The following is a 26286-nucleotide window of genomic DNA, read 5'->3' as shown; positions in this document are numbered from 1 at the left end:
CTGCTTGAACAGGGAGCCAGAGTGCTGAAATAAAATCACTCTAACAGGATATTTTTAGATTATTAATTTAGTGCTTTGAAATCCAGGAATAATTTGGGAAGAAACAAATCTGAGATGAAAACCCTTTCCAAATATTTCTCTCCTACCTATTTATCTATCACTCTCTTATCTATCCATCCCTGTGTAGGTATAAACATATATACATGTATACACAGACACTGTTGAAAAGTGAATATGAAAATACATATTAGAATATTTGGAAGTTCAAGAAAAACATACGTGGGTAAATTTCCAGAAGGCTCATTATTAAATTGGAATAGAAAGCAAAGGATCATGGATATGGAAAGACCCACCAGAGATTTTAAATCATCATCCATTTTATTATCACTTAATCATATACTCATTCATTCAGCAAATACTGATGTTCAAGGTGTGCAAAAATAATATTAAAGAATTCCTAAAATTTCTAGACAAGAAGAATCAATGTTTGGCTCTAACAGTTTGCCTTAATGCTTAACAGTTGGTACTTTGAAAGAGGTTTTCCTCATTTGTACTTCAAAATTATTTTCTTAAATACAAATACATTTACTCAGCAGAGAAGAACCAGACAATATACTATTTATAAAATTCTTAGACATGCTTGGGACAACAGTTACGAGGAAATGACAATGAAGACAAGTAACGACTGAAGTAAACAGAACTTGTAAAACGAAATGCGCTCTCTCCTTCAAAACAGACCTTCTGGGAAATTAAAAATTCATTTTAATATGCTGTCCATTGTTCAGAATGTTTCTGGGACTGCCTTTTGGATCTAACTCTAAAGAGGTTCTTTTAAGTGGTAAATCCTAGTCCTTGGAGACTAGCCTAGACCTTTTTAATCGCTCAGGGAGACAGTGCAGTTGGGTGGAAAGAGCACTGGACATAGGAGTGTGGGTTGCTTCTTCTGGCTCAGGAGTTGGGGGTGCTTACCCTAGCTTTCACATTAACTAGATTTGTGAAACCCAGGCAGTCACTTAACCTCTCTGGGCCTCAGTTTTCTCATTTACAAAAGGAGATCAGTAGCTACCAAGCTTTTTAAATTTGAAGATTCTTTTTAAAGCTTTTTAAAAAAGGATGCTAAGAATTTCCATGTAGTAAAAGCTATACTTTTGCTGTCAGTTGATTGAGAAAGTACTTATTTTGCCTACTTTTGTTTGTCTCTGGAATGACTCAGCAACTCCCAGAGACAGGGACCAACAGTTATGACATGCAGGATAAAGTAGCCTCTAAAATTTGTGCTTCTGTGAATCTTCATACTCATGGAGGACATTATTTAAAGCATGAATGGGAAGTTTTTTTTGTTTTTTTTTTTTTGCCATGATTCACAGGAAAAAAGGAGAAGGAACTGAGGACTACACCAGATTAAATGCAATAGTCAAGTGCTACTCAGTACTTTAGAAAATTTGTCACTACACTTTTCTGATGTAAACAGATATACACATATTACCCTTCATCCCATCCACGTGTATGGACAAGTACCAATGACTATGTATTCAAACAATGCTTAGACGCATGAGAGAGCCTTCTGAGTCAATATTTTAATAAAGGATCATGATGGGAAGTTAAACAATAAGTTAGAGGTGGCTCACCCTGTTTTTATAAGACATAGAAATTTGCTGCTAACAGATAGAACTACAATTGATTTGTACATTGACCTTGTATTCTGACCTTGCTAAATTTATTAGTTTTGGTAGTCATTTTGTAGATTCCTTAAGATTTTCTTTGTAAACAATCATGCCATACACAAGTACAGACAGTTTTACTTCTTTCTTTCCCATGTTTATGCCTTTAATTTATTTTTCTTGCCTTGGTGTATTATTTAGAACCTCCAGTACAAAGTTTAACAGATGTAGTTAAGAGTGGACATCTCTCCAGTTCCCAATCTTAGGGGGAAAATACTCAATATTTCATCATTAAGTACGATATTAGCTATTGGTTTTTTCATAGATGCTCCTTATCAGACTAAAAGAATTCCCTTCTATTCTCAATTTGCTGAGTTTTTTCCATGAACCAATGTTGAATGTTGTCAGAGGCTTTTTCTGCCATTGTGGCCAAAGAACATACTCTATAAAATTTCAAGCTTTTAAAATTTATTAAGATTTGTGCTGTAGCCTAGTATATGGTTTATCTTCATGAAAGTCTCTCGTGTACTCAAAAATAATATCTATTCTGCAGTTGTTGGTAGATTCACATATTTTGAAGCTTCTTTTTATTACATATATACACATTATAAATTTCCTGTCTTTCTGATGAGTTGACCTTTTTATCACAATGAAATGTTCCTCTTTACTTCTGGTAACGGTCTTTGTCTTAAAGTCTACCCTAATACCAATAAAGTCATTCCAGATTTCTTATATTTAGTATTTGTAGGGTACACCTTTTTTCTGTCCATTATTTTCAACCTGTCTGTGCCTTTAGTTTTAAAAAGCAACTCTTATAAAACTAAAGTATGCTTCTACCCAAATAATAAAAATCCCAGTTGAATCTTTCTGTAAAGTTAAGAGTCCTTTTGTAGTGAAAACAACCCTGTTTATTCGTCACAGAAATTCAGCATCTCTGACATTTTTTAATAAGATGGGGGCACACCTGTGAACGTATTCACTCTACACAGAATGTAATGCACTTAGTGACAGTGAGGATCTGAGAACGGTATCGTGGGCTTCCAAAATATACAACAGCTAGTTTAATTTGAATTTATATTTTTGGTAATTACTGAGGAGACTCAAATTATAACTGCATCTGCATTTTCTCAAGGAACTGGCCTTTTCTATTAAAGACATTAAAGGAATTGAGCCTGGAAATGAAGGAAATACAGGAGTTTGTGTTTGAGTGAATCATTGTGCAAGAAATGCAAGATGTTAACATTGGGAAAGCCTTTTATCACTCATTTTTATCAAGCGTTCTGGGGAAATAAAACCAATGTGTATTGGCATTAAAAAAAAAATGAAGATGTAGCTACAGAACAATGACTATACGCAGGCGGGGAGGAAGACAAAAAATAGATGCAGAACTCTCTGCCTTCATGAACTGTATTTATGCAGTCTATTTCCCCTTGTCTCTCTGGCCCCATTGTCCACCGTTCTCTTCCCAACTCCGTGCCCTGGCTGGTTGACTTTCAGGAATGAATCTATGGGTTCTCTTCCCTCTGGCTTCCAGTTGCTTTTGGCCTATGGTAAACACGAGCAGGAGATCTGAGGAAGGGAGGAGAGGAAAGCCTGGACATGTATTCTCTTGGTTCTTGTCCTGTGGGGTCATCACAGGCTGAAGGTCAAGGCTTCTGTAAGGGAGGCTTCTTCATTTATCTGACTTTTTTCTAGATTCAAGTAACTTGTTCCTCCTACTGAATCTGTAAGCCTGGGTATGGATGGTAACTGATCCCATTTTCACCAGCCTCATGATACTGAACTAACCTTTGTAGTTTCCTTGTGTCCTTTTTCAATAGTTTCTTTATTAAACACTCTTCTGTTTAGCCTGTTCCATATCTTTCCTGTTGGCACTTGACTGACATAGAAATCTGATGAACTAATGTTAAGGAAAAGCCGGGCTGGCCCAACAAGATGACTCACAAATCTAAGTATCGGAATACTGATCTGAGTTCTGCTGGACTAACTCGTAAATCTAAGTTAATTAGTGTTGGTTTGCTGTTCATGTTTTTTTGTTAGCCAGCTGGATTTTCAAAGAGATATATCTGGCTTTGGAATGTTGGTTTGCTGCCTCCCCGCCTCCACTTTTGTGATAATGATGCTGCTAAAGCTGTTCCATGCCTATTGGCCGAATCCCCCAAGCTTGTACTTTACCCTACAAAACCTCATGCGCACGTCTTGGAGGTGCTCAGAGCTTCGGAGCAGAAGCCCCTCTGAGCCCGCCGGCGTAATACATCTGAGCACTCCAACCCTCCAAGTGGTGCTTGTTTCTTGGCTGGCCTGTCGTTTCCGTAACACTAACAGTTACTAATGTAAGGTACCATATGTTAAGTGCCATGTAAATATTACAGACAGTAAAATATTTTGCTGAACAAGCTGTGAGTAGAAAGAAATCTCCAAGGCTTAAGATCCTAAGGGAGGATGTCCAGGGGAGGGTGAGATATGACAAGTAGTAAAAAATGACTATCAAGGAGACACAAATAACGAGGGAGTTAGAGCAGAACATGTTCAAGAAATGGTGGTAAGACAAGCCACGTCGGGCTCAGATGAGATTGCATGGGGCAGTGACTGCACAGAGACACAAGAACCTCACGACACTTAATACTGAGAACCCATCTTGTGTGAAATCCCTCCCATTCTGAGGAATTTCTCTCCTACTCAAGAAAGCGCGCATGAGGACTAGGGAAGATGACATTATTGGATAACTGTGAATGTGCTCAAATCTCATACTTCAGTATGATTAGCAGCAGCTGGCTTGGTCCACAACGACAGCAACACGCCGCGGCTGAGAACCTTTGCTGCGTGCTTTAAACACCAATTCAGTTTGCACTTCAGCGTGCCTAAGAGTCAGCTTTGCTAAAGGCTTTTAACTTGATAACTTGCAGATACTTGGGATCTACCCACGACAAATTCTAATTCAGTAATTCTATGAAGGGGCTTGAAGAATGCGCATTTTTTGACAAGGTGTGTACCTGATTCTGATACAAACCACAGAGGGAGAAACCACACTGGGAGAAACAATAACCGACACTAAAGGCTTTCAACCAGAAGCACGAATTAATGACGGTGGTCTTTTAGAAAGATTAATTTGGCCAATACAAGACAGGCTGGATGTGGAGAGAATAAGGACGAGAAAGGGAGAAAAGTGAAGACTCTGAAAGTCCCAATAGCTGGAAGAGTACCTGGCATGAAAAGGCTGGGATGAAAAGAAAAGAAGGGAAGGAACAGATGTGAGCAAAGTGAGGACTGAGCAGGTATTTATTTACAGTGTCAGGGTGTTGTGGTTTAAAATATGCCAAATTTTTTTTTTTTTACACACTCTCCTATAAAAAAAAATAGTGGCTCTAATTTGCCTCTCCTTGAATATGGGGCTGACTTAGTGATTCATTTCTAACAAACAGAAAGTGGTAGATGTGATGCATGACTTTGGAAGCTGGGTTAGCATAAGTGACAGGGCTTCCTCCTGGCTCCCGTGGGTGACATGCCTCCGAGCCCTGGGCTACAGTGAAGTCCAGTCACCCTGAGACCCGCATATGGTGGGATAAGAAGAGATGCCTGAGGAACTCCAGCTGTTCCAGCCCCCAGCTATTTGAGTCTTCTTCCCCAACCAGGCATCAAATGTTAGTAAAGAAATCTAACTAACTCCAACCACCATGTAAGTACAACGTCCTGAGAGATCTTGAGTCAAAAGCAACCATCTGAGCAGCTCGTGGCTTCCTGAACCATCGAAAGCATCTGAAATTATCATATTGTTGTTTTAAGCCACTAAGTTTCAGGTGATTTGTTATGCAGCAACAGTACCTAAGTTGCGTGGCAAAGTCAAAGATGACTCAGATCTTATCTTTGTAGGAAAGTTGGAAATTGTCTTTTCACTTTATATAGGGCAATTATAAAAATCTCATCAGCCTTTTAACTTCAATTTTTTTGTAGTCACAGCACATCACAATAAAAATAAATGAATAATCGTTCAGTAATATATTCTCAATTTCAAAGCCTAATTATTGAATAGTTATAAGCAAGCTTCAAGTAATTAGTCGCAGGGGAAAATATCCACATTTTCTTTACTATTTTGCATGAAAGTGCTAATGCTTAGAAAAAAAATTTGTATAATTAAAATTAAATCATCCCCCCTTAGGAGCAAATCGAATTTGTCTCCCTTAGGAACAGCAAATCAAATTATGAGTCTGTCAAATCAATTCACTATGTAAGGAGGATGATAGCCCTCTGAGGACTGAGTTTCTTTCATCTCTAAGCATTTTTTTAAAACTATATTTATCTAGTCGAGAACTTCTTACATGTTCAATCTCACGCACTCAGACTCAGAACTTAACTCTATTTTTAGACTCCTTTTAAATGGCAAAGGTGAGGCTAAATTACAGATTCTAAAGGAAATCACAACTAGAAAAAGAATGAATTTTAAAACAGTCATATACACCTGCTGTAGCAGGTCCCACCCTCTGTTATCTCACGATGCAACATAAATGGAATTCACAAGGGCGGTGTCTGCTGGGGGGGGCCACAACCCTCGGAAGCACAATTCCTGGAGTCCTTACCTCTCACTCAAGGAGCCTAAAGGAGTCAAATTAAGAGTGGCATTATTATAGGGATAATCTTGGGTCATTACTTTATTTAAAATAATTATTCCCAAGCACTGGCGAAAGCGAGGGTGTCTTGAGGGGGCCTTTCAAGTTTCCTCCCCACTACTCCCCGACTTGACCACTCACTCCACTACCACCCAAGTGACAATGCTTAGTGCCTGCTACTACTGAGCACCAGTACTTTAACTACGAACATTGCACCTCAAAACTATGACAACGCATCTCAGAAAACAAACCACGGCGAACTGCTGATTTAACCAAGAGTCTGGACGTGTGTTAAAGAAGCCATTACTTCAGATATTCTGCAAATGATCCCTGATGAAGCCGACTTATTGAATCCCCTGGTCCTGGATTCCTTAAGTAGGATGCGTGCACCCCCGGAGGATGGTTCAAGGTGATGAACTGGAGTGCAGGAGGAATTCTTAGATCCTCTGTTTAAATCAACTTTTAAAACTTGACAAGTGGGAGAAATTAAGCTCCACAAATATTTAACATATAGGCTGACAGTGTGGCCCCCACCATGTCAGACAGCCATGTGCCACCTATGTAGGGTCTACACATCTTTGTGAGGTATTCTTCTGGTGACAAAGCAACAGTGAAAACCAGCCACAGCTGAGACAAGGGGAGGACAATGGGGGGGGACAATGGCACCACAGGGTATGGACTCCAACGCCTTCTAGAGGCCAGGTTGGTGATGCAAAGGCGAGCTCCCGGCAGGGGAGGGAGTCGGGGAACGGCCCTGCAGCAGACAGCACCGACACTGTGCCAGCAGCATTGCTCACATGTAGGAGGTGGACTGGGAGCTACCACATCTCCAAAAATTTCCAAACAAGCCAGAAATCTTTTTATATGAAATCCTCCAATTTGAGAATTTGACACACTTTTAAAAATTGTCTGAAGCCCACATTCAGCCTGAGAGCTGCGAACGTGTGACCTCAAACTGACTGAAAGCTAGCAGCATTGGATATCTGTATTCCCTCCCTTGGAATCCTCGCTCTGACTTTGCTTGCTGGTGGCTTTAGGCAAGTTACTTAACTTGTCTGAGCTTCAGCTTCCTTACCTTGCAGAGTGGAATAACAATAGCTAAAGTTGGGGAGTCAAGTGATAACATAATAAAAATCAATTTTAAAATTAGTGCATTCAAATATAAATGTCTAGAAACAATATACTTTGCTTCCACCAAAAACAGAATCAGAAGCATAGGAACAATGGAAAAATGAAGTCAGTGGAAGCACCAATTGATGCCTATCAATACAATAGAAGTAAAATTCTGGATCTTGGGACATTTGGGTCAAAGACACGTAACCTACTTCTTTTTGATTACACTTGGAAGAAAACCAACCAGCACTGTCATCAAGCAAATTCTGCATAAATGTTGAGCAAGGCAGCCAGAGGCACCAAACCACTCCTCACATGAAAATCACATGGACGTGGATGCACAAGCCTCGCCAGGAAAGGGTCCGAGGCCGCTCTGTGGGACCGCCCCTGAAGAGGGAGAGGCTGGGAGGAAGCTGGCTGGAACCAAGTGGGTGCACAGAATGGAGGGAGTTTGGGGTCTGCTTATATATATAGATGCATACTGAGAACACCGCCACTAATCAGTGAGCTTCTGAGTGCTTCTGCCTCGTAGTGTGAACGTCCCAGGGCTGGCGGAGAGATCACTGGAGTGGTTCCAGCCATTTTCAGCAGCAGAAAAATGTCTTTGAACAGAGTCTCACCTGGAAGCCCAAACATAAAATAAAGCAGAGCTGTTCTGGCTGCCTTTGCATCTCAAGGCGGCCTCTGGGCGCCATCGATCAATTCAAAAAACAGTCCTAGAAGGGACCTGGAGGCCCTTTTGCCTTCAAAGCCTCTGACAAAAATGAGGGAAGAGTTGGGGGAGACCCTTCCACAGCATAAATCTGTGGAGCATCCATCCTCACCGTGCCGAGGAGTAAGAACCACTGCCTGTTGGTGAGCCGTTACCATGAGACACACACTGCTAAGAACTACAGGCCCTCGACCTTATTTAACCTTATAATGGTCCTGTGAGGTATTATTATCCTCATTCTTCAAAGGAAAACACTGAGGCCTCCAGAGGGTCAGCAAATTAGTCAAAAGCACAGATTAAATGAGTCCAAACCTGCTATAATTTAGATGAACAGCTGAGAAATTGAACTCAGGATCACTTTTCAAACAGTCACTTAAATTCTTCTTTTTCTGGATATCCATGACACTAATACTTATTTTCCAATTCCAGTCGACAAACATTTATTGGAACCCAATATAGTAAAGGAAAGTGCTAAATTAGCAGAGCAGGTGTGGGGGTCCTGAGGTGGTAACGGAGAAAAGGAAGAATGCATGGAATTTTACGGCATGGATGACACAGAGAAAGAATAGAAGCCAGCCTTGGAGGGGAGACAGACAGAAACAAACACAATAATTCCACAAAGATCAATTGAATACTGAGAATAATTGGTTAGAAAAAAAGTAGCTCATTCATAACAGTAGCAATAATTAGGAACAAAGATAACAAAAAATGTACAAGGCTTTTCTACAGAAAACTGAAAAACTTTACTTACTGAGGAACATAAAATAAGATCTGAATGAATACAGCGATATGGCGATGCTCATGATGGGAAAATGTCAGTTCTCTGAAAATTATTCTCTATATGATATAATCTATATTGAAATTCAGATAAAAATCTCTATAGCTTTTATGAGTCTGACAAATTGATTCTAAAATCCATAAAGAAGAGTAAATGTATAGGTGTAACTAACTGAGAAAAGAAGACGAAAGGGAGTAGGCTGTCTTTCAGACATCAGGGTATAATCTAGAGTTCCTTGACTGAAATCATGATGTTGACGCAGATGAACATAAAGAGACAACAGAATTGAGGAGAGAAGCCATAAATCAGATCCATGTCTATATAGGAAGAAGTCATTTCAGTGGGAAAAAGATGTACAAGTCAACACATGATCTTTGGACCACTGGATACATTTTTCATTTCCATTTAAAACATACAATAGAATTCTATCTCTGCCTCACACTATACACAGCAAGTAATGCAGATAAAATAAACAGCTGAATCTTCATGACAAAAACTTAAAATAGCTAGAAAAAATAGAATATTTTTGAGGCTATAGATAGAACATGTTCTTAATATCTAAATGCAAAAGCCAAAAGCAAAATACTGATATATTTACCACATTAACATTTAAAACTTCTGTAGGACAAAAGAGAGGTCATGATTCTGCATGTGTTTCAAGCATGACTTAGAAAAATATCAGTGGAGGAAAATAGGTAATCAAGATATATAACAAAGAATTAGTATCACGAATGTCAAAATCACTAATAAAAAGTAATCCAAGGGGCCAAGGTTATGTTTTAACAATTCTCAAAAGAGGAGATACAAATGGCTAATAAATACACTCTTAAATGTTTCAGTTCACTAGTGGTTAGGAGAATACATGTTAAAATGGCAATGCAAAAACATATCTAATCTGTCAGGTAGCCTAAAATAAAAATAACCTGAAATTAAGTATTGGTGCGATGCAGGGAAATAGGAAAGAAGTAATCATAAATTTATTAGATCACTTTTTAATAATGTATTAACAAAATCTAAAATGTAGATTTAAAACCACACACACACATATACAAACACACACAGAGCTTCCCTCTACCCTAGAAAATCCATTTCTAGAAATATTCCTGAGACATCTTTCTGACATATGCCAAGGGAGATGTGTACAGAAATGCTGTTCACCGTGCTGTTGGTAATAGTAATTTTAAAGCGATCTGAAATTCCACTAATAAAATATGATATATTTACATGATGTAACATTATGAAACAGCCATAAGAATGAGCTTGGTCTGTATGTATCAAAACAGACAGAGCTCAAAGGCAGAATGCACAGTGAAGAAAAGCACATTAAGGGTTGATATAAACAGCACTGAGGAAACAGCAGGGGCAGGTCACTGTGAGAGACAGGAAGTAATCCGGCTTGGAGAAAGCATAAGCAGACACAAAGAACTGGAGGATTAGCTGGGGCCAGATAGTTGAATATATTGTTAATTATTGTCAGTTAAAAAAAATTGGTTTAGCGTAGGCGTTCTGCCTTCATTTTTAATAATAGCACCTCAGAGTTCTCACTGGTTTCAGCTTTACTGTTTGGTTAATAAAGCCTCAGTACAGAGATCCAGCTTTTCTCCCCACTCCTAGCTCGTGGAAAATGAAATTCCACAATGTTTAAAAAGCACCTTGCTTGGGTTCTAACTGTGGACTCTGAACTGCCTGTGTAAATCTTGGCTATGCAGTCTGCTTGGTCAGTGGTGAAGAGATCTGAGACCTCCCATTTCTGCCTAGCTTGATTTCTTTCCCTCACTAGTCTGTTACCTCTCTTCAGCAATCAGACCCAAGGCGAGAAGAGATTTTTTTCAGAGAGGAAGGAACTACTGTAAAATGCAAGGAAGGGAACCAGGACTCTACCATGGTGATGGTGACGAGAAGAGTCGCCATCTGCCCCGTCAACTGGCAGATGGGAGCTGGGAGGGCTCAGCTCGGGCTGAGAAGTAGGGGTGGGAAGGAAAGATGGGGTGCAGCATGTCACTTCTGGTGGAAAGGGCTCTTTGTCTCTCAAAATCTGTTTTCCTTTCTTCCATGATAACAACTCTAGAGCCAGGCTCATGCCTGACCACATGACTCATCTCCCAACTTTTGTGATGGTTAGGATGTAGCCATGTGACCTGAGTTCTCATTACTGGGCTGTGAGTAGTGATGTGTACTGCCCTGGGGTCTGGGACTGAAGTAGTTGAGCATGTCCCTTCTGTACTCTTCTCCCTCTTCCAACCACCTGAAAACAACCATGGCACAACCTAGCTTTCACCATGCGGACGTCAACCATGTCCTAGGGCTGTGGTTGTCAAAGTGTGGTCTTGAGATCTCTGAGGATTGCTGAAACTCTTTCAGGGAGGTGAAGGGTCAAAACAATTTTCATACTGACACTGAGAAATTCTGTCTTTTTCACTCTCGTTCTCTCACAAATGCACAATTTTCCAGTGGCTATGTGAAGTGTGGTATCATAGCAGGTGGAATGTAAAAGCAGTCATAAGAATCCAGCTCTCTTCTATTAAGCCAGAAATTAAAGAGATTTGCAAAACTGTAAAGCAATGATATGGTTACTTTTCATAAAAATGTGTTATTTTTGTCAACTTGTATGGTTTTATTGTTATTTTTAAATGACTTAATATTTTTAAATGTCTGTTTTAATGTCTCATATACTAAATATCAACAGATATAATCCATGTGAATGAAAGCTTTTTGAGTTCTTTAATAATTTTTAAAAGTGTAAAAGGGTCTTATGACCAAAAAATTTGAAAACTATTGCCCTAGGTTTTGGAGGAACAATAACTTGAAAAGAACCTGCATCTATGAATGACTGTGAGGACTGACGCTGTGAATGAATAAGAACCCTCATTCATGGTGACGCTGTCACATATAAGAGGAATGAGGATGCCACTGTATCACTGGGGTCTTATTATTATAGCACCTTGGATTTAGTCTAAATAATACAGACAATAGTCATATAAGTGGGATATTACCATATCAAAAGCTGAAATATGTGGTATTGGTTGGTTTTTTTGGGCAGTAAGGGCACAGATATTTTAGACTGGAAAGTTGATGACCCCTTTTATGCCACTGCAAGATATTAGGTATAAATATTATGATAATCTGGAAGGCATACCATGTTCCTATGGGGCCCATAGCTAGAGAAGAAATGCCCAGAAAGAGCTAGAAGGTTACTATGTGTTGACTATTCTCTGTTGTATTTGGCAACATTTTACAAGAAATAGATAAAACCTTCAGTAAAATCAAAAATGAAAAAGGAGAAGTCACAACCAATACCACAGAAATACAAGGGATCATAAGAGGCTACTATGAGCAACTATATGCCAACAAAAAGAACAACCTAGAAGAAATGAACAGCTTCTTAGAAAGGTACAATTTGCGAACACTGAATCAGGAAGGAATAGAAAATATGAACAGACCAATTACCAGCACTGAAATTGAATCAGTAATTTAAAAACTCCCAACAAACAAAAGTCCAGGACCAGATGGCTTCACAGGTGAATTCTACCAAATATTTAGAGAAGAGTTAACACCTATCCTTCTCAAGCTATTCCAAAAAATTGCAGAGGAAGAAACACTTCTGAACTCATTTTATGAGGCCAACATCACCCTGATACTAAAACAAGACAAATATATCACAAAAAAGAAAACTACAGGCGATATCACTTATAAATATAGATGCAAAAATCCTCAGCAAAATACTAGCAAATCGACTCCAACAATTGCATTAAAAGGATCATACACCATGATCAAGTGCGATTTATCCCAGGGACGCAAGGATTTTTCAATGTCTGCAAATCAATCAATATGATACACCACATTAACAAATTGAAGAATAAAAACCATATGATCATCTCAATAGATGCAGAAAAAGCTTTTGATAACATTCAACATCCATTTATGATAAAAAAAAAAAAACTCTCCAGGAAGTGGGCATAGAGGGAAAGTATCTCAATATAATAAAGGCCATATATTACAAACCCACAGCTAACATCATGCTTAATGATGAAAAGCTGAAAGCATTTCCTCTAAGATCAGAAACAAGACAAGGATGCCCACTCTCACCACTTTTATTCAACATAGTTTGGAAGTCATAGCCATAGAAATCAGAGAAGAAAAAGAGATAGAGGAAATTCAAATTAGAAAAGAAGTAAAACTGTCACTGTTCACAGATGACACAATGCTTTACATAGAAAATCCTAAAGAAGTGACCAGAAAACTACTAGAGCTCAACAACTAATTTGGTAAATTTGCAGGACACAAAATTAATATACAGAAATCAGTTGCATTTCTATACATGAACAATGAAATAGCAGAAAAAGAAATTGAGGATATAATACCATTTACCATCACACCAAAAAAGAATAAAATACCTAGGAACAAACCTACTCGAGGAGGCAAAAACCTGTACTTCAAAAACTATGACACTGATAAAAGAAATTGAAGATGACATAAACAAATGGAAAGATACACTGTGCTCTTGGATTGGAAGAATCAATATTGTTCAAATGGCCATACTACCCAAGGCAATGTATCAATTCAATGCAATCCCTATCAAATTACCAATGGCATTTTTCACAGAGCTGGAACAAAAAATATTAAAATTTGTATGGAAACACAAAAGATTCTGAATAGCTAAAACAATATTAAAAAAAAAAAAGGCGAACAGAGCTGGGGGAATCACGCTCTCTGACTTCACACAATACTACAAAGTTACAGTAATCAAAACAGGATGGTACTGGCACAAAAACAGACATACAGATCAATGGAACAGGATAGAAAGCCCAGAAATAAATCCACACACTTATGGTCAATTAATCTATGACAAAGGAGGCAAGAATATACAATGAAGAAATGACATTCTCTTCAACAAGTGGTGATGGGAAAACTGGACAGCTACCTGTAGAAGACTTAAATTAGAACATTCTCTAACACCACATACAAAGATAAACTCAAAACGGATTAAAGACCTAAATGTAAGACGAGATACTATAGAACTCCTAGAGGAAAACATAGGCAGGACACACACTGACATAAATCACAGCAATATTTTTTTGAACCAGCTCCTAGAGTAATGGAAATAAAAGCATAAATAAACAAATGGGATCTGATTAAAACTTAAAAGCTTTGGCATAGCTAAGGATCAGAACAAAAAGACAACCTACAGATGGGGAGAAAATATTTGCAAATGATGAGACTGACAAGGGACTAATTTCCAAAACATACAAACAGCTCATACAGCTTAGTATCAAAAACAAACAAAAAACAACATGCAACCTTATCAAAAAATGGGCAGAAGATCTAAATAGACATCTCTCCAAAGAAGACATCTAGATGGCCAACAAGCACATGAAAAGATGCTCAACATCACTAATTGTTAGAGAAATGCAAATCAAAACGACAATGAGAAATCACCTCATGCCAGTCAGAATGGCCACCATTAAAAAGCTCACAAGCAATAAATGCTGCAGAGGGTGTGGAGAGAAAGGAATTCTCCTGCACTGTTGGTGGGAAAGTAAATCAGTGCAGCCACTATGGAGGACAGTATGGGGAATCCTCAAAAAACTAAAAATAGACTTATCATGTGATCCAGCAATCCTACTCCTGGGCATATATCTGGAGGAAAATATAATTTGAAAAGACACATGCACCCCAATGTTCACAGCAGCATTATTTTCAATAGCCAAGACATGGAAACAACTCAAATGTCCATCGACAGATGACTGGATAAAGAAAATGTGGTGTATATATACAACAGTGGAATAGTACTCAGACATAAAAAATAATAAAATAATGCCATTTGCAGCATTATCCAGAAAAGAACTTTGAATGTAGTTACTTGTACATAGAACTAACTGGAAGCAAAAAGAGAAGCCTACCAAATTTTTGAGGAAGTGGTTTTACCAAAGTAACTATCAGCCTACCCAGAAAAAGCTTGTATTTTTTTTTCAAACTTAAAATAGCTCCCAAGGAGGGCATAGTCACAACACATCACTCTGATGGGCCCATGCAGAATAATGGATAATAAGAATAACTTCTCAGAGGGCCAGGGGCCTCAGAAGAGAACAGGCAAACAATGATTCCTTAAGAGAGAACACGGAGTTGCCAACGGGTTAACCCAGGAAATCACTCCACTTCCAGGGCAAGGACCGTTGGCAACCCCTGCCTCACAGGATTTGTTATTTGCTACGGTTCAGGGACTACCACACACAGTGCCAAAATTCCCTCTTCTGAGTAGGGGCCTTTATTTCACTTCTCCTGGTCTTGCTCCGCCACTGTTTATTGTTGGCAGGGAGGGAAGATAACCTGGTGTTCAGTTGACAGGTGGCTGTGATGAGGGGTCGAATCTGGACCTAACGGAGAGAACTAAACATCAAGTCGAGATTCCCAACTTTTGCACCAGATGATGGGCTCTGGGTTGTTTCCCCCGGGAAGTGAGCGAGCACATTCTACGTGTGGGAAGCAGGGAGCATGCAGAACTGCGGCAGAAGCTGCTAGTTCGTTGTCCCAACTTCCCATAGTAACAGAACTGCCACCCAGCTAAACGTCCCAGCCTGCCTCGTGATTACAACACATCTACATTCTCAGCAGTGCCATGTGAGCAGAGGTGATGAATGCCACTTCCAGATCTGGGACTTCAGACCTTCACATCCTCTTCCCCTTACATGCCAGCTGGAACCCATACATGAGGCCAACCAACCCTGCTTCGACCATGCAGATGATGACAGTGTCCTAGGAGGTGGCGGAACAACTTGGCAGGAACCTAAGTGACCTCAAGGAGAAAAGCTGCCCCGGCAGTCTGACTGTTCACACTGACACTACTCCCTATAGGAAAAATCCACTTACATCTTAGGTCTTTCTGTTACAATGGTCTTACCATCACTCATATAGATGCTCATGTCAGAAATCCAACTTTTTGTACACTCTGAACCAGTGAGGAAATCTTAGGGGAAAATTTCTGCATGTGTTTATATATGCCTACATGTGCAGTTAAAATAAAAGCTGGTTAAAGAAAAACCTTGAAGAGTGTGGTACAATAAAAATATGTGTTTAGTCTTTGTACCTAATTCCTGGCACAGAGCTTCTAAAACACTTGGAATTTCCTGAGTGGTAAGAGTGTCTTTTGTTGTTCATAATTAGCACCTTCTGACCATACCCGAGTCTGAGCTAATGAGGTGACTCAGGGTAGGGTCCTTACATAGCATCCAGATGGGGGCTGGTTGCCAGAAAGACCAAATGTGAGATTACAAGGTGGGAACTTTGAGCCCCACTCCCCAATGTCCAGGAAGGGGGAGGGGATTTGGAGACCGGTTTATAAAAACTCTTCAGCAATGAAGTTTGGGGAGCTTTGGGGTTTGTAAACACACTGAGGTGCTGGGCGGGTGGTGCACCCAGAGAGGGCAGGGAAGTTCTGCGTCCCCAGCCCGATACCTCGCCCTGCACAGCTATCCTGTTTGGCTGTTGGCTGAGTTGTATTTTTTAGGATAAATCAGTAAATGTAAGTAAAGCATTTTCCTGAGTTCTGAAGTTGGTCTAGTGAATTATCAAACTTGAGAAGGGTTTGTGGAAACCTTCAGATTTATAGCTTGTTGGACAGAAGTACAGGTGGCCCCTGGGACGTCTGAATGAAGTCTGAAGTGGGGGACAGTCACGTGGGACTGAGCCCTTACCCTGTGGAGTTTGCGCTAACTCTGGGTATTTAGTGTCAGAGATGAACTCAATTATTGGACATCTAGTTGGTGCCAGAGGTTTGGATAATCAGTGTGGAATATCACCCTCAGCACTTGGTGTCAGTAATGGTACCCCCAAAGAAGACACCACAGGAGCTTAAGCCTACATAGCGTGTGAAGGAATCAGGGCTGGCCCTAACACTTTGCTTTACATGAACACCTCAGTTTGCCTCTGCACTCTCTAAACTCCTCAGGTCAGCAACAATAGCACAAACCTGACACCACTGCACTGCCTGCAGAGGATGAGAACCTCCAGGCTGCTACCATGCCAGCCTAAGAAAATGTTAAATTGGACTTTTCTAGCCTCGGAAGTATGGTTGAGTACAGTCAATGCAAGCGACTGCACATCCTACAGAGATGCCGGACCATCTTATAGAACTTGCTAACGGCTGTCCCCAAACCAATTGGTGACCCTTCACCCCCTGTGGTGAAGGCTTATCACTCATGTCTGGGCTACATAAGGGAAGGTGAAGATTGATCAGGTATCCAGAGAGGTTTGCTGGAGAGTCACGTGTTTTCTGCCCCCTTCCCCACTACCTGCCCCAGTGCGAACATGAGGAAGACATTCAGGATTCTGAGACATCACTTTAGGTTTCTGAGCCCGAACCAGGTCCAAGCTGAGGACAGCAGACATATATTAAACTGAATGAGAAACTGAAGTTTTGATGTATGCTGGACTGGACTTTTTTTTTAATTAAATTTTTTTCCCAGCTTTATTGAGATGTAATTGCAGAATGGGCTTTTTAATACCTGAAAATGAAACCATCTGCCAATATTTTAAAGTGACCAGGAAAACTATAGAACCGGCCCGAGTTACTTACCCAGGGAAGAAGCGAGGGACTCACAGCACATCTGAAAGGCAACAGGCAGCAGCTCGCCGCTTTGCTGCTGGCACCTGCCACGGGCATTTTGTTCCACATGTCGGGTGGACCAGGTTTCGGTGTGAATTCCTGCCTGCCCGGCAACCACGCTTCCACCACGGCCACACACCACGTGCAATGGCTGACACAGCTCTCATCTGCAACAGCAATATTGCTTGGCAGCAACAGCAACAACAAAAAATTGGTTTTTCTAGTTTTTCTCTCTTCAAGGCCAGAGCAATTAGAACCAAGTCCTTAACCTGAGTAAGCACCAGAAGTTCAGGACTTGCTGTGGGAGGGAGAAACCTGAGGAGGGGAAAGACTTTCCATAGCACAACAGACGCCCCCAGTCAATGCGAACATTCAAAGACAGGCTTCATGAAGCTGACCTCTGGCCTTGAACTGCTTAACTCCAGACTTCTTTTATATGAGACATAAACTTACAACTTATTTATAAGTCCTCTTTGATGGAGTACCTGTAATTCAATAAAAGCTTCTCTAAATAAGAGAAAGAGAAGTAAGTTTGTAGAAAAATGGGCAAAGGAAAACAGGCAATTCACACAAGGAAGAAACACACATGGTCAATAAGAATCTGAAAAATACTTCACCTTAGAAATAATTCAAGAAATATAAACATCAAAAGTGAAATACTGCTTCTTATTTGCCAGGTTGGCAAAATTTTAAAATATGAATTATATAGCTGGTTGGAAAGGGTCTGGAGAAATATTTTGTCATTCAACACTGTTGGGATGAACCTGGGAAAGCCTTCTTGGAAGACAGTTTGGAAACAGCTTTGAAAATTAAAACTGCATTTGTATAGGGGCATGTACACATGTCCAATCACGGGTGTGTGTGCAAGTGTAATGCACAGAAAAAGGCCGGAAAAAGGACATATAACAAGCCTAACGGTATTTCTATTCTCAGGAGAGGAATGGGAGGAGGGTATTAATGGATGTTCACTTTGTACACAAGGACTTAAAATTTGTTATTTTTGTACTTAAAATTTTAAATGAAAAACGAGTCACACTAGCTTTTTGAAGATTAGATACACAAAACATTTTAATTGATTTATTTCTCTTTAAAATAAGTGTGCTGAGTGTTAAGCAGGCACAGTCTACTCAAATTTGAGTAAATTTTGGCAAACTGAATGCTACCTTGTTATAGGCAGGTGGTTTATTACTTCATATCCCCATGAAGAGGGCTTCCTTAATTGGTAACAATGTAAATGCAGGGTGGCATTTTATATCCCTGGGCTGTGCTGAATAAGGCTTGTTTTAAGTAATTAAAGATTAAAAAAACCACAATCTTAGGGAAAGTATTCTGAAATAAAGGTTAGAGAGATTTGCATTCTTTTCATAAAAATAACAAATTCTATTATTTGTTTTTATCCTTTCTTTTTGGCAGAGACCGTCTTCAATTTTTAAGCATGTGTGCCAAGGAGATGACCTTCTGCCAACCTACACTAATGTACTTGCCAATTTTCAGGCCAAAATTCATTCAAAATAACAGCAAGTCTTCCAAGAAGTATATATTTTTTTAATCTCAAAGTTTTTAGCAAAAAAAAAAAAAAAAAAGGTCATTTAAAATATAAGGAGACGTTCTTACTTGATCCTCAAAAGACAGAGCCTGGGCAACATCTCTTGGGAATCCATCTATAACAATGCCCACTTCATCAGGTATTTGCATCAGTTTCTGTTTTATCTCTGTAATTGTTGTTTCCTTTTTTCAAGAAAAGAGATTAAAAAAAAAACCCAGTTAAACTTATACTCACAACTGGTACAAAAATCTTTGCAGGATAGAAGCAAATCATACAACAGTACCTGTGGGGCCAATTCTCCAGTTGTAATTATTTTGGCAATAAGACTCCATTTCCTATTGCTGCTGGTACTGTGGATCTTCTTCCTTAACAATTCTCCCACTGAGATGTAGTGAAATCCATAACGTTCTGCGATTTTCAAACTCTGCGTACCCTTTCCACTTCCTGGACCACCTATCATTTAAAACAGGCAAAACTGTGAATTTCTGAGCCAATAAGAAACTCCCTTTTACACAATTACTTTTCTCATTTTGAGATGCAGAGTCCAGACTAGTAACAGGGTGGAAACCATTCTACTTGCGGCATTCTTGGTGCTACCCCTGAATGCAGAGCATGTGTAGACTTAGCCAAGGAAAGGTAGAGTTGTCGTGATCGACTGTATTAGATGAAAGAAACATTATTTGCTTTACCTATTTTAGTGAACAACTAATTTAAAACATTGAACAATGCAGTTGAAAGAAACCGTTTCTGTTTTTCTGTGTAAACTGTAATAGTTTTTCCCTCTGTAATCAAAGAAGAATCTGAGATACAGAAGACAATGCTGTACCCCCGAAACTGACACAATGTTGTAAACTGACTATACTTCAATTAAAAAAAAAAGATATATATATATATATATATATAAAAAGAAGACAATGATGGAAGTGACAGAAATGGGTTACATGCCAACAAAGAGTTAATAAGCAGTTTTGTGAAATGTAACAATTATTTTTAATCAAAGCCACACCAATATTGATACAGCTTATTTAAATCTTAATTTGAACTCTGTCTGTTCATGTACCTCGTTGCCTTATTGCCTTTGAATGCAAAAGCTTTACTCAATAAATATGTATAGTGAATGGAAGAGGTCTTTAAGGTAGAACAATTTCATAGAACTCATGATAATTTTGATTTCGTGACTCATTAGTACAAAACAATCAATATTTTGCAACATAATTCAATACTAATTGTCAGTAACTGCCATTTACTTTTTAAAAGTATAAATACTAAAATAATTATAAAACATATGCCTCAGATTTTATTTCCAGGTCATATTACATTATTTTAGTTAATTTATATTTCTAGACAACCTAGACTAATTGGAAGCTACGGTCTGAATAAATTTCAAAATAGCATGTGTAACAATCAGCCCAATCTGATTTGCTATTTGTTGGCAATTATAAAAATAAAGTATTTTCAAGTTCTTAAGCATAAATTATTGACTGTAGACAAAATGTTTTTAAAAGTCAATGTATAATAAGTAATGAAATGTTTTTGGTAACATTCACTGAAATATAATTGATTAAGCTATACTGAACATAAAAATTCAATAGGAAAGTGAGTTAATATTCTTCCTACTAATTTAATTTATTAAGTTTTTTAGAGGGTAGAAGTCATTTTACATATTATTTAGCACATATTTTTTATTCATGTTGCAAATAACATAAGTGAAAAAGAAAGGTGTTTGTTCTGCTTTGTTTTGTTTTCCATAAGAAGACTTCTGAGTGGGTGGACTTGGTTGGCAAGGGCTTATTTCCTCTTTAAAATTTTTAATGTGCAGAATTTCTTAACCCCAATTCCAAATAATGCACCTAATAAAGCTGGCTTTGCCTTTTCATTGCTTTATTAAATTTAGGATAGGAATCTGTTTACGTTTTTGACATTCGCTTTTTAAGAAACTCTAAACCCAATCCTATTAGACTTAACATTATGAACTACTAGATTAAATTCATTACTTTGCAAATCAAAAGTAAGTTTGGTTCCAAATAATTGCTTTTGGTCTATTAAGCCACGGGCAAACCATGTATTGACTGAAAGAAAAAAAAAAAAATAACATGACCAACGCTGTTAACAAATTCAAACTGACTTGATCCCTGCAGAATGAAAGTTATCTTTCATAAACTGTATATCCACACCTGATTACAAAAAATCATCAAAATAACAGATTATAAATTCCACTGAATTAAAAAAATTCAAACACGGTAAGAAAGTCATGACACCTTCAAGGAAACAAAAAATTTTATCAATTAATGGCGGCAATAGCAGTCAGCAAAAAAAATATGATTAGCACAACTGAAAGGTAATGGCATTAATTTATTGGGTAAGTTAGATTACCAAGGCTTCCTAACAAATTAATCTTATTTTCTTTTCACTGAAACCAGAGTGAGCTTAATTTTATATTATTTATCTTTACTACTTATAAATATTAGGATCGATCTAACTCAGATTTTTATGCTAGCATAAGAGAGATTCATTCATATCTGTGCCAAGAAGGCAAGCTTTAAGGAAAAAAAAATCTGTATTGCCAGAAGAGAAATGTTATTTATTTGAATGTAATACTATGTGGCTATCTGTACCTCTTCAACTCTTTTTTGGGTTGGAACTAATAAAAAAATTTTAACGTTCAGGCACAATTATTTTATAATTACAGAAAAGTCATAAAATTGCCCTAATTTTCTCAGATAACCTAAGGTTCAGCTTTGCCTTTCTTCTCTTATCTCAGTCCTCTAAAGGTTATTTACACTCACTGGTTCTGCATCTTTCTCGTAAAACATGAAATGTTACAACACACTGTGTAAGTAAGTCTAAAACCAAAATCACATCCTTGGGAAGCAAGTTGATTTTACTGAGTAAAAATGAACTGTGAAGTGGAGGAGGTTTAAGCATTTACACCTTCTCCACGGATTTTAGTTTACTGAACTACTTTAATCATTTCCATATAAAATCCACAACGCACAAAAATTTCACATATATATGCTGTTTTATATGAGAGCACTTATGTATTACACTTTTTCATGGACAATCAAGCCTTCGTTTGCTCATCCTGTTAATAATCACCAGTATCATACTAACAGCAACAAGAAAAACAAAACTGAAAGAATATCTCATGACAAAATGATGAAATAATTTCCAATTATTCTTTATCTGTAGCTGTCTCTCTCTATATATGTATTTTTTCCCTTAATGGAGGCACTGGGGATTGAACCCAGGACCACATGCACGGCAAGCTTGTGGTCAACCACTGAGCTACACCCCCAATCCCTCTATTTCTTAATAAAGCAATTCCTTATCTTCTAGGTAGGAACCTCAAATTTTTAAGCATACACACAAAAATTCCATTTTCAAGAACAGATATTTATGGCATAATGATGGCTACCAAAAGCCATAAGAATATTTTGACTTCTAGAAAGCCAATTTCTATACTCTCTTTCTACATTATTTTAAGCAATTTAGGGCTAAATATATATGCAATTTCATTTTCATTACACTGAGAGATGTACAAATGTCACTCCTTCCAGTCTGGTGATCTTAAATTCTTGTTCTAACTTGCTGTGTTTATTTGCATGTTTTTTCCCCCCAATTGCCGTCATCGTTATATGTCCTAGGAGTAGCACTTCCTTCCTTGGGGCTGTACACATTTGGCCCTCTGTTAACAGTTCTGGCTGGAATAGCTTTGAACATCTCACAATAGATTTCTGCTCTTGGTCATCTCTGTAAAAAGCTGAGTCAAATTGGACAGTGAGACAATGACTATATATGTTGTGTTTTCACAGGTCTCTGTAATTTTATAAATTTTGAGGAACTTAGAATTTGCAAGAGTGGTAAAAATGCTCAAAACATTTTTAACGTCTCTATTCCTTGTGAAATGGCATCAGACTGATATTTTCAGAATCAACATAAGATTCATAGTGGCAATTTTTAAAATTAACTATTATCCTTGTTATTTTGATTAATACTCATGTTATGTGCCAACTAAAACACAATTCGACTAGATTTGCTCGTCTAATTACACCAAAACTTAGATTTTATTGTAGATGCCAGTCTGTCATAAGAGTCATCTGTGAGTCTTTACCAACTTATTATTAACATTTATTTTTTGCTCTAAAGTTAATAGTGAGTATAAATTCAATTTGTGGAGTTAAAGGGAAGAAAACCATATTATGTGGTGAAAACTTCTAATGGATTCAGTTATCTATGTTTAAAATTAAGCAGATAAAATCACAGGACAATAAATCTTGAAGAGATTACTTTCAATTCAAAATAGAGAATTTCTATGACATAAACAGAGTCTATAAACGTGTAATAAACATTAAATTATATAATTATAAAAATTTATGGTTTATTGAAAATTATGCTAATATTTCCATCTACTGACTCTTGAGCTCTTGTTTCTATTGTTTGTCATTATCCAACTAAGTATTTGCAAATACAATACATAATTGGCATAATTCTTGAAATGTAAATATAGAAACAAAGTTAGCAACAGTGTGAGAATTCTGCTTTCCGGCCTCATACCTATGACAAGAATGATTTTGGGTCGAGGTCTTGTAGGATCAAAAACCTCATACTCCTCAATTAACTCCGCAGTCTCAGAGAGGTCCGTATCACTTTCTATGGAGTATTGATGGATTGGAGGGAGCCGATCATACCGTCGATATGGAAAGTTTGAATTTTCAGGCATTACTGCAAAAGAGTAAGATAACTTTGAAACGGGAAAAAAAGCACAATAAAACATTTTTTGCACTTAACCAATTAGGAGAAGAAATTTAGAAAATTAAACTTAATGGAGTTTGACTTTTTCAACGGGAAGAAGATTCTAAAAAATCCATTAAGCGGTCAGCAAACTTTCTCTTAAAGGGCCAGATGGTCAATATTTTGGACACAGAGTCTCATACTCAGACACAACAGCAGGAAAGCAGCCTTAGACACTATATAAACAATTGGATGTACTTGTGTTCCAATAAAACTTTGTTTATAAAAAGAGGCAGTGAGCCAGACTTGGCCAACGGGTCATAAGTTTGCCAACCTCTGCCCTGGTGGAAACTTCTTAAGTAGTGCCTTGTTTTGTCTGGTAGTTGGTATACATCCTGGTCTCCAAAAATGGTGCTCCTCAGAGCTGTGCAGTGCACAGCCTTCAAAACTTTCACAGCCATATGCTCCTGCCCATGGAGGCAATGTTTATGCATAATTTATTTCATTTACCTATAAACATAGACATACGGTCACTATGATCCAGGGACTCCAGTGTAGTCCAGTGGAATGGCTTGGTGGCATAAATATTGTTACAAGACAGGTAAAAGAGCAGCAAACAATTTCTACATTTGAAATATCTTTCAACATCATTTTATTTTCCCAATATTTGTTTTCTTTAATCTCCTTGATTTAAAAATATAACTATGAAGATTTAAATTCACATCTACCACGACAACAAATATTTGCCATTGATTCCAGGAAGGCTAGGCTGGATCCATCCCCCTGTTAATATGGTTAGTTCTATAGCATATGGTTGTTCCTACTGCATCCATTATGCTTCTGATTATATTTTTAATGTCTGACTTCATCACTAGACTGTAAGCTCCATGAGGGCAGGTGCCATGTTTTTTCTTTCTTGATGGCTACAGCCTCATTCTTAAAAGAGTGTCTGACACATAGTAGTACTCAATAAATGGTTACTTTACTGCTCAACTGACTCATTGACTGTCTTCACGGAAGTAAAAATAGAAGGGAGTGCTGGTTTTGAAGAAAATATGGTGTGTTTGGTTTTGGACCTGTTGAGTATAAGATGATAATCAGATATTTCAGAAGGAAAGTTCTACGGACATTTGGAGCTATGGGACTAAAACTCTTATTCATGAGTAATGATTGTACACATATGGCAGAAAAAAATGGATGCTCATCTCACATTTATGATACAATGCTTTCAAAAACTGACAGCTAATAATTTATCTTTGCTTTTATCATATTTTTACTTAGGAAAGTAATTTGCTTAAAATTATTAGAATGTTTCACTTCACAAAATAATTTTTCATGATTAATAGATATTAGCATAGCTATGACAATATTTCAGCAAAAATGCATGAATCACTTTTTATTTCTAGAAATAATAATAATGCTTTAAGTTACTAGGAAGTAAGCAATTTTGTTGATCTTAATAAGCTATTCCATAAATGACAGTTAAAACCTACAAAGCACAAATGTGTAAAGCATCTCATAAAATAAAATTTTACTATTACATGATAACTCAGTTTGGAAACCATTTTCTGTCTTTTAGCATATGTTCCAGGAATAGGATGATGTGATACAACATTCTTGTCACTATAGTAGGTGAAAGGTTCTATTTGATGACTAATTACGAGACCTCTGAGTGGAAATTCTAGTAAAGTATTAGTAGGTATGGAGATTAAAATTAACAAGCAATTTCAATTCTAATAAAAGTTAAACCTACATTTTCCACTCATGTTTTAGCTTATCCTGCTAGATCGAGTTCCAAACCAGTCATTTTTTGGCCCAATGTAGCCCCTTGGACGCATTTTGTTTAGCTCAACATTTTCCCAAAATTTATGTTTCACTGCTCTTAGACAATGACTGTTCTCTCTTGTCCCCCCTACCCTCATTCTCTATGACATACTTGGCCTGCCTAGCTTCTACATATAATCAGGTAACAGTCAGTATAAAATAAAAGCATTCACATTATTCACATTTCATTTTGTTACAAAACTGTCACTTTATATAACTAGGCTGAAAGCAGCCATTCCACTAAGTGACTGTCATATCCTCTTAGACTTAAATTAAAAAATGTAAAAATATTTCAGACTAAATCCAGTAATACCTGAGGTTTGTTAGCATAATGCGTAAAAGTTCAGAGAGTTCTCCATACTTACCTCGCTTGATTTAATAAGGGCCCAGGGCATGTATTTCACACTGAGCCAGATTCTAACATAATGAAGACACTCTGGGAAGTAAGTTAGCCATCTTAGGAAGATGCGTGAACTTTTCAAGCTCACAAAAATATCATCTGGTTCACCTAAGCAGTAATTTACTAAGTGGTGTGCTGCAGTGGTAACTGGCCAAAGGCACCCCAATCCTAAATCACCTAGTGGTGACCCTGCATGGATAGGGAACATCTGGAGATGTTTCTGAGAAAACATTGTTTCTGCTTTCCCTCCCTGCTTGTGTTTCTTAAAAATTAACACACTATGACTTTTCCCCACACCACATTCAAATAAAATCG

General features: G+C 37.9%; 1 protein-coding gene across 2 annotated transcripts in view; it reads right to left on the bottom strand.

The window, feature by feature from the left end:
* Positions 1–26286, bottom strand: part of AK5 (adenylate kinase 5) — a 213613-nt gene that overhangs the window by 181939 nt on the left and 5388 nt on the right. Inside the window, exons 3-5 of one of the 2 annotated variants that reach the window (XM_032494623.1) lie at positions 23571–23738; positions 19300–19469; positions 19085–19198 (exon numbers count right to left, since the gene is read on the bottom strand). In XM_032494623.1, coding sequence (XP_032350514.1) covers positions 19085–19198; positions 19300–19469; positions 23571–23738 — 452 coding nt within the window. The remainder of the gene's footprint in view (positions 1–19084; positions 19199–19299; positions 19470–23570; positions 23739–26286) is intronic. The other variant, XM_032494624.1, reaches the window with a different exon arrangement.

The sequence above is a fragment of the Camelus ferus genome, chromosome 13 (assembly GCF_009834535.1).
Source record: "Camelus ferus isolate YT-003-E chromosome 13, BCGSAC_Cfer_1.0, whole genome shotgun sequence".
In the NCBI taxonomy this organism is placed as follows: Eukaryota; Metazoa; Chordata; class Mammalia; order Artiodactyla; family Camelidae; genus Camelus; species Camelus ferus.
This window is presented reverse-complemented; position numbering and strand designations above follow the sequence as displayed.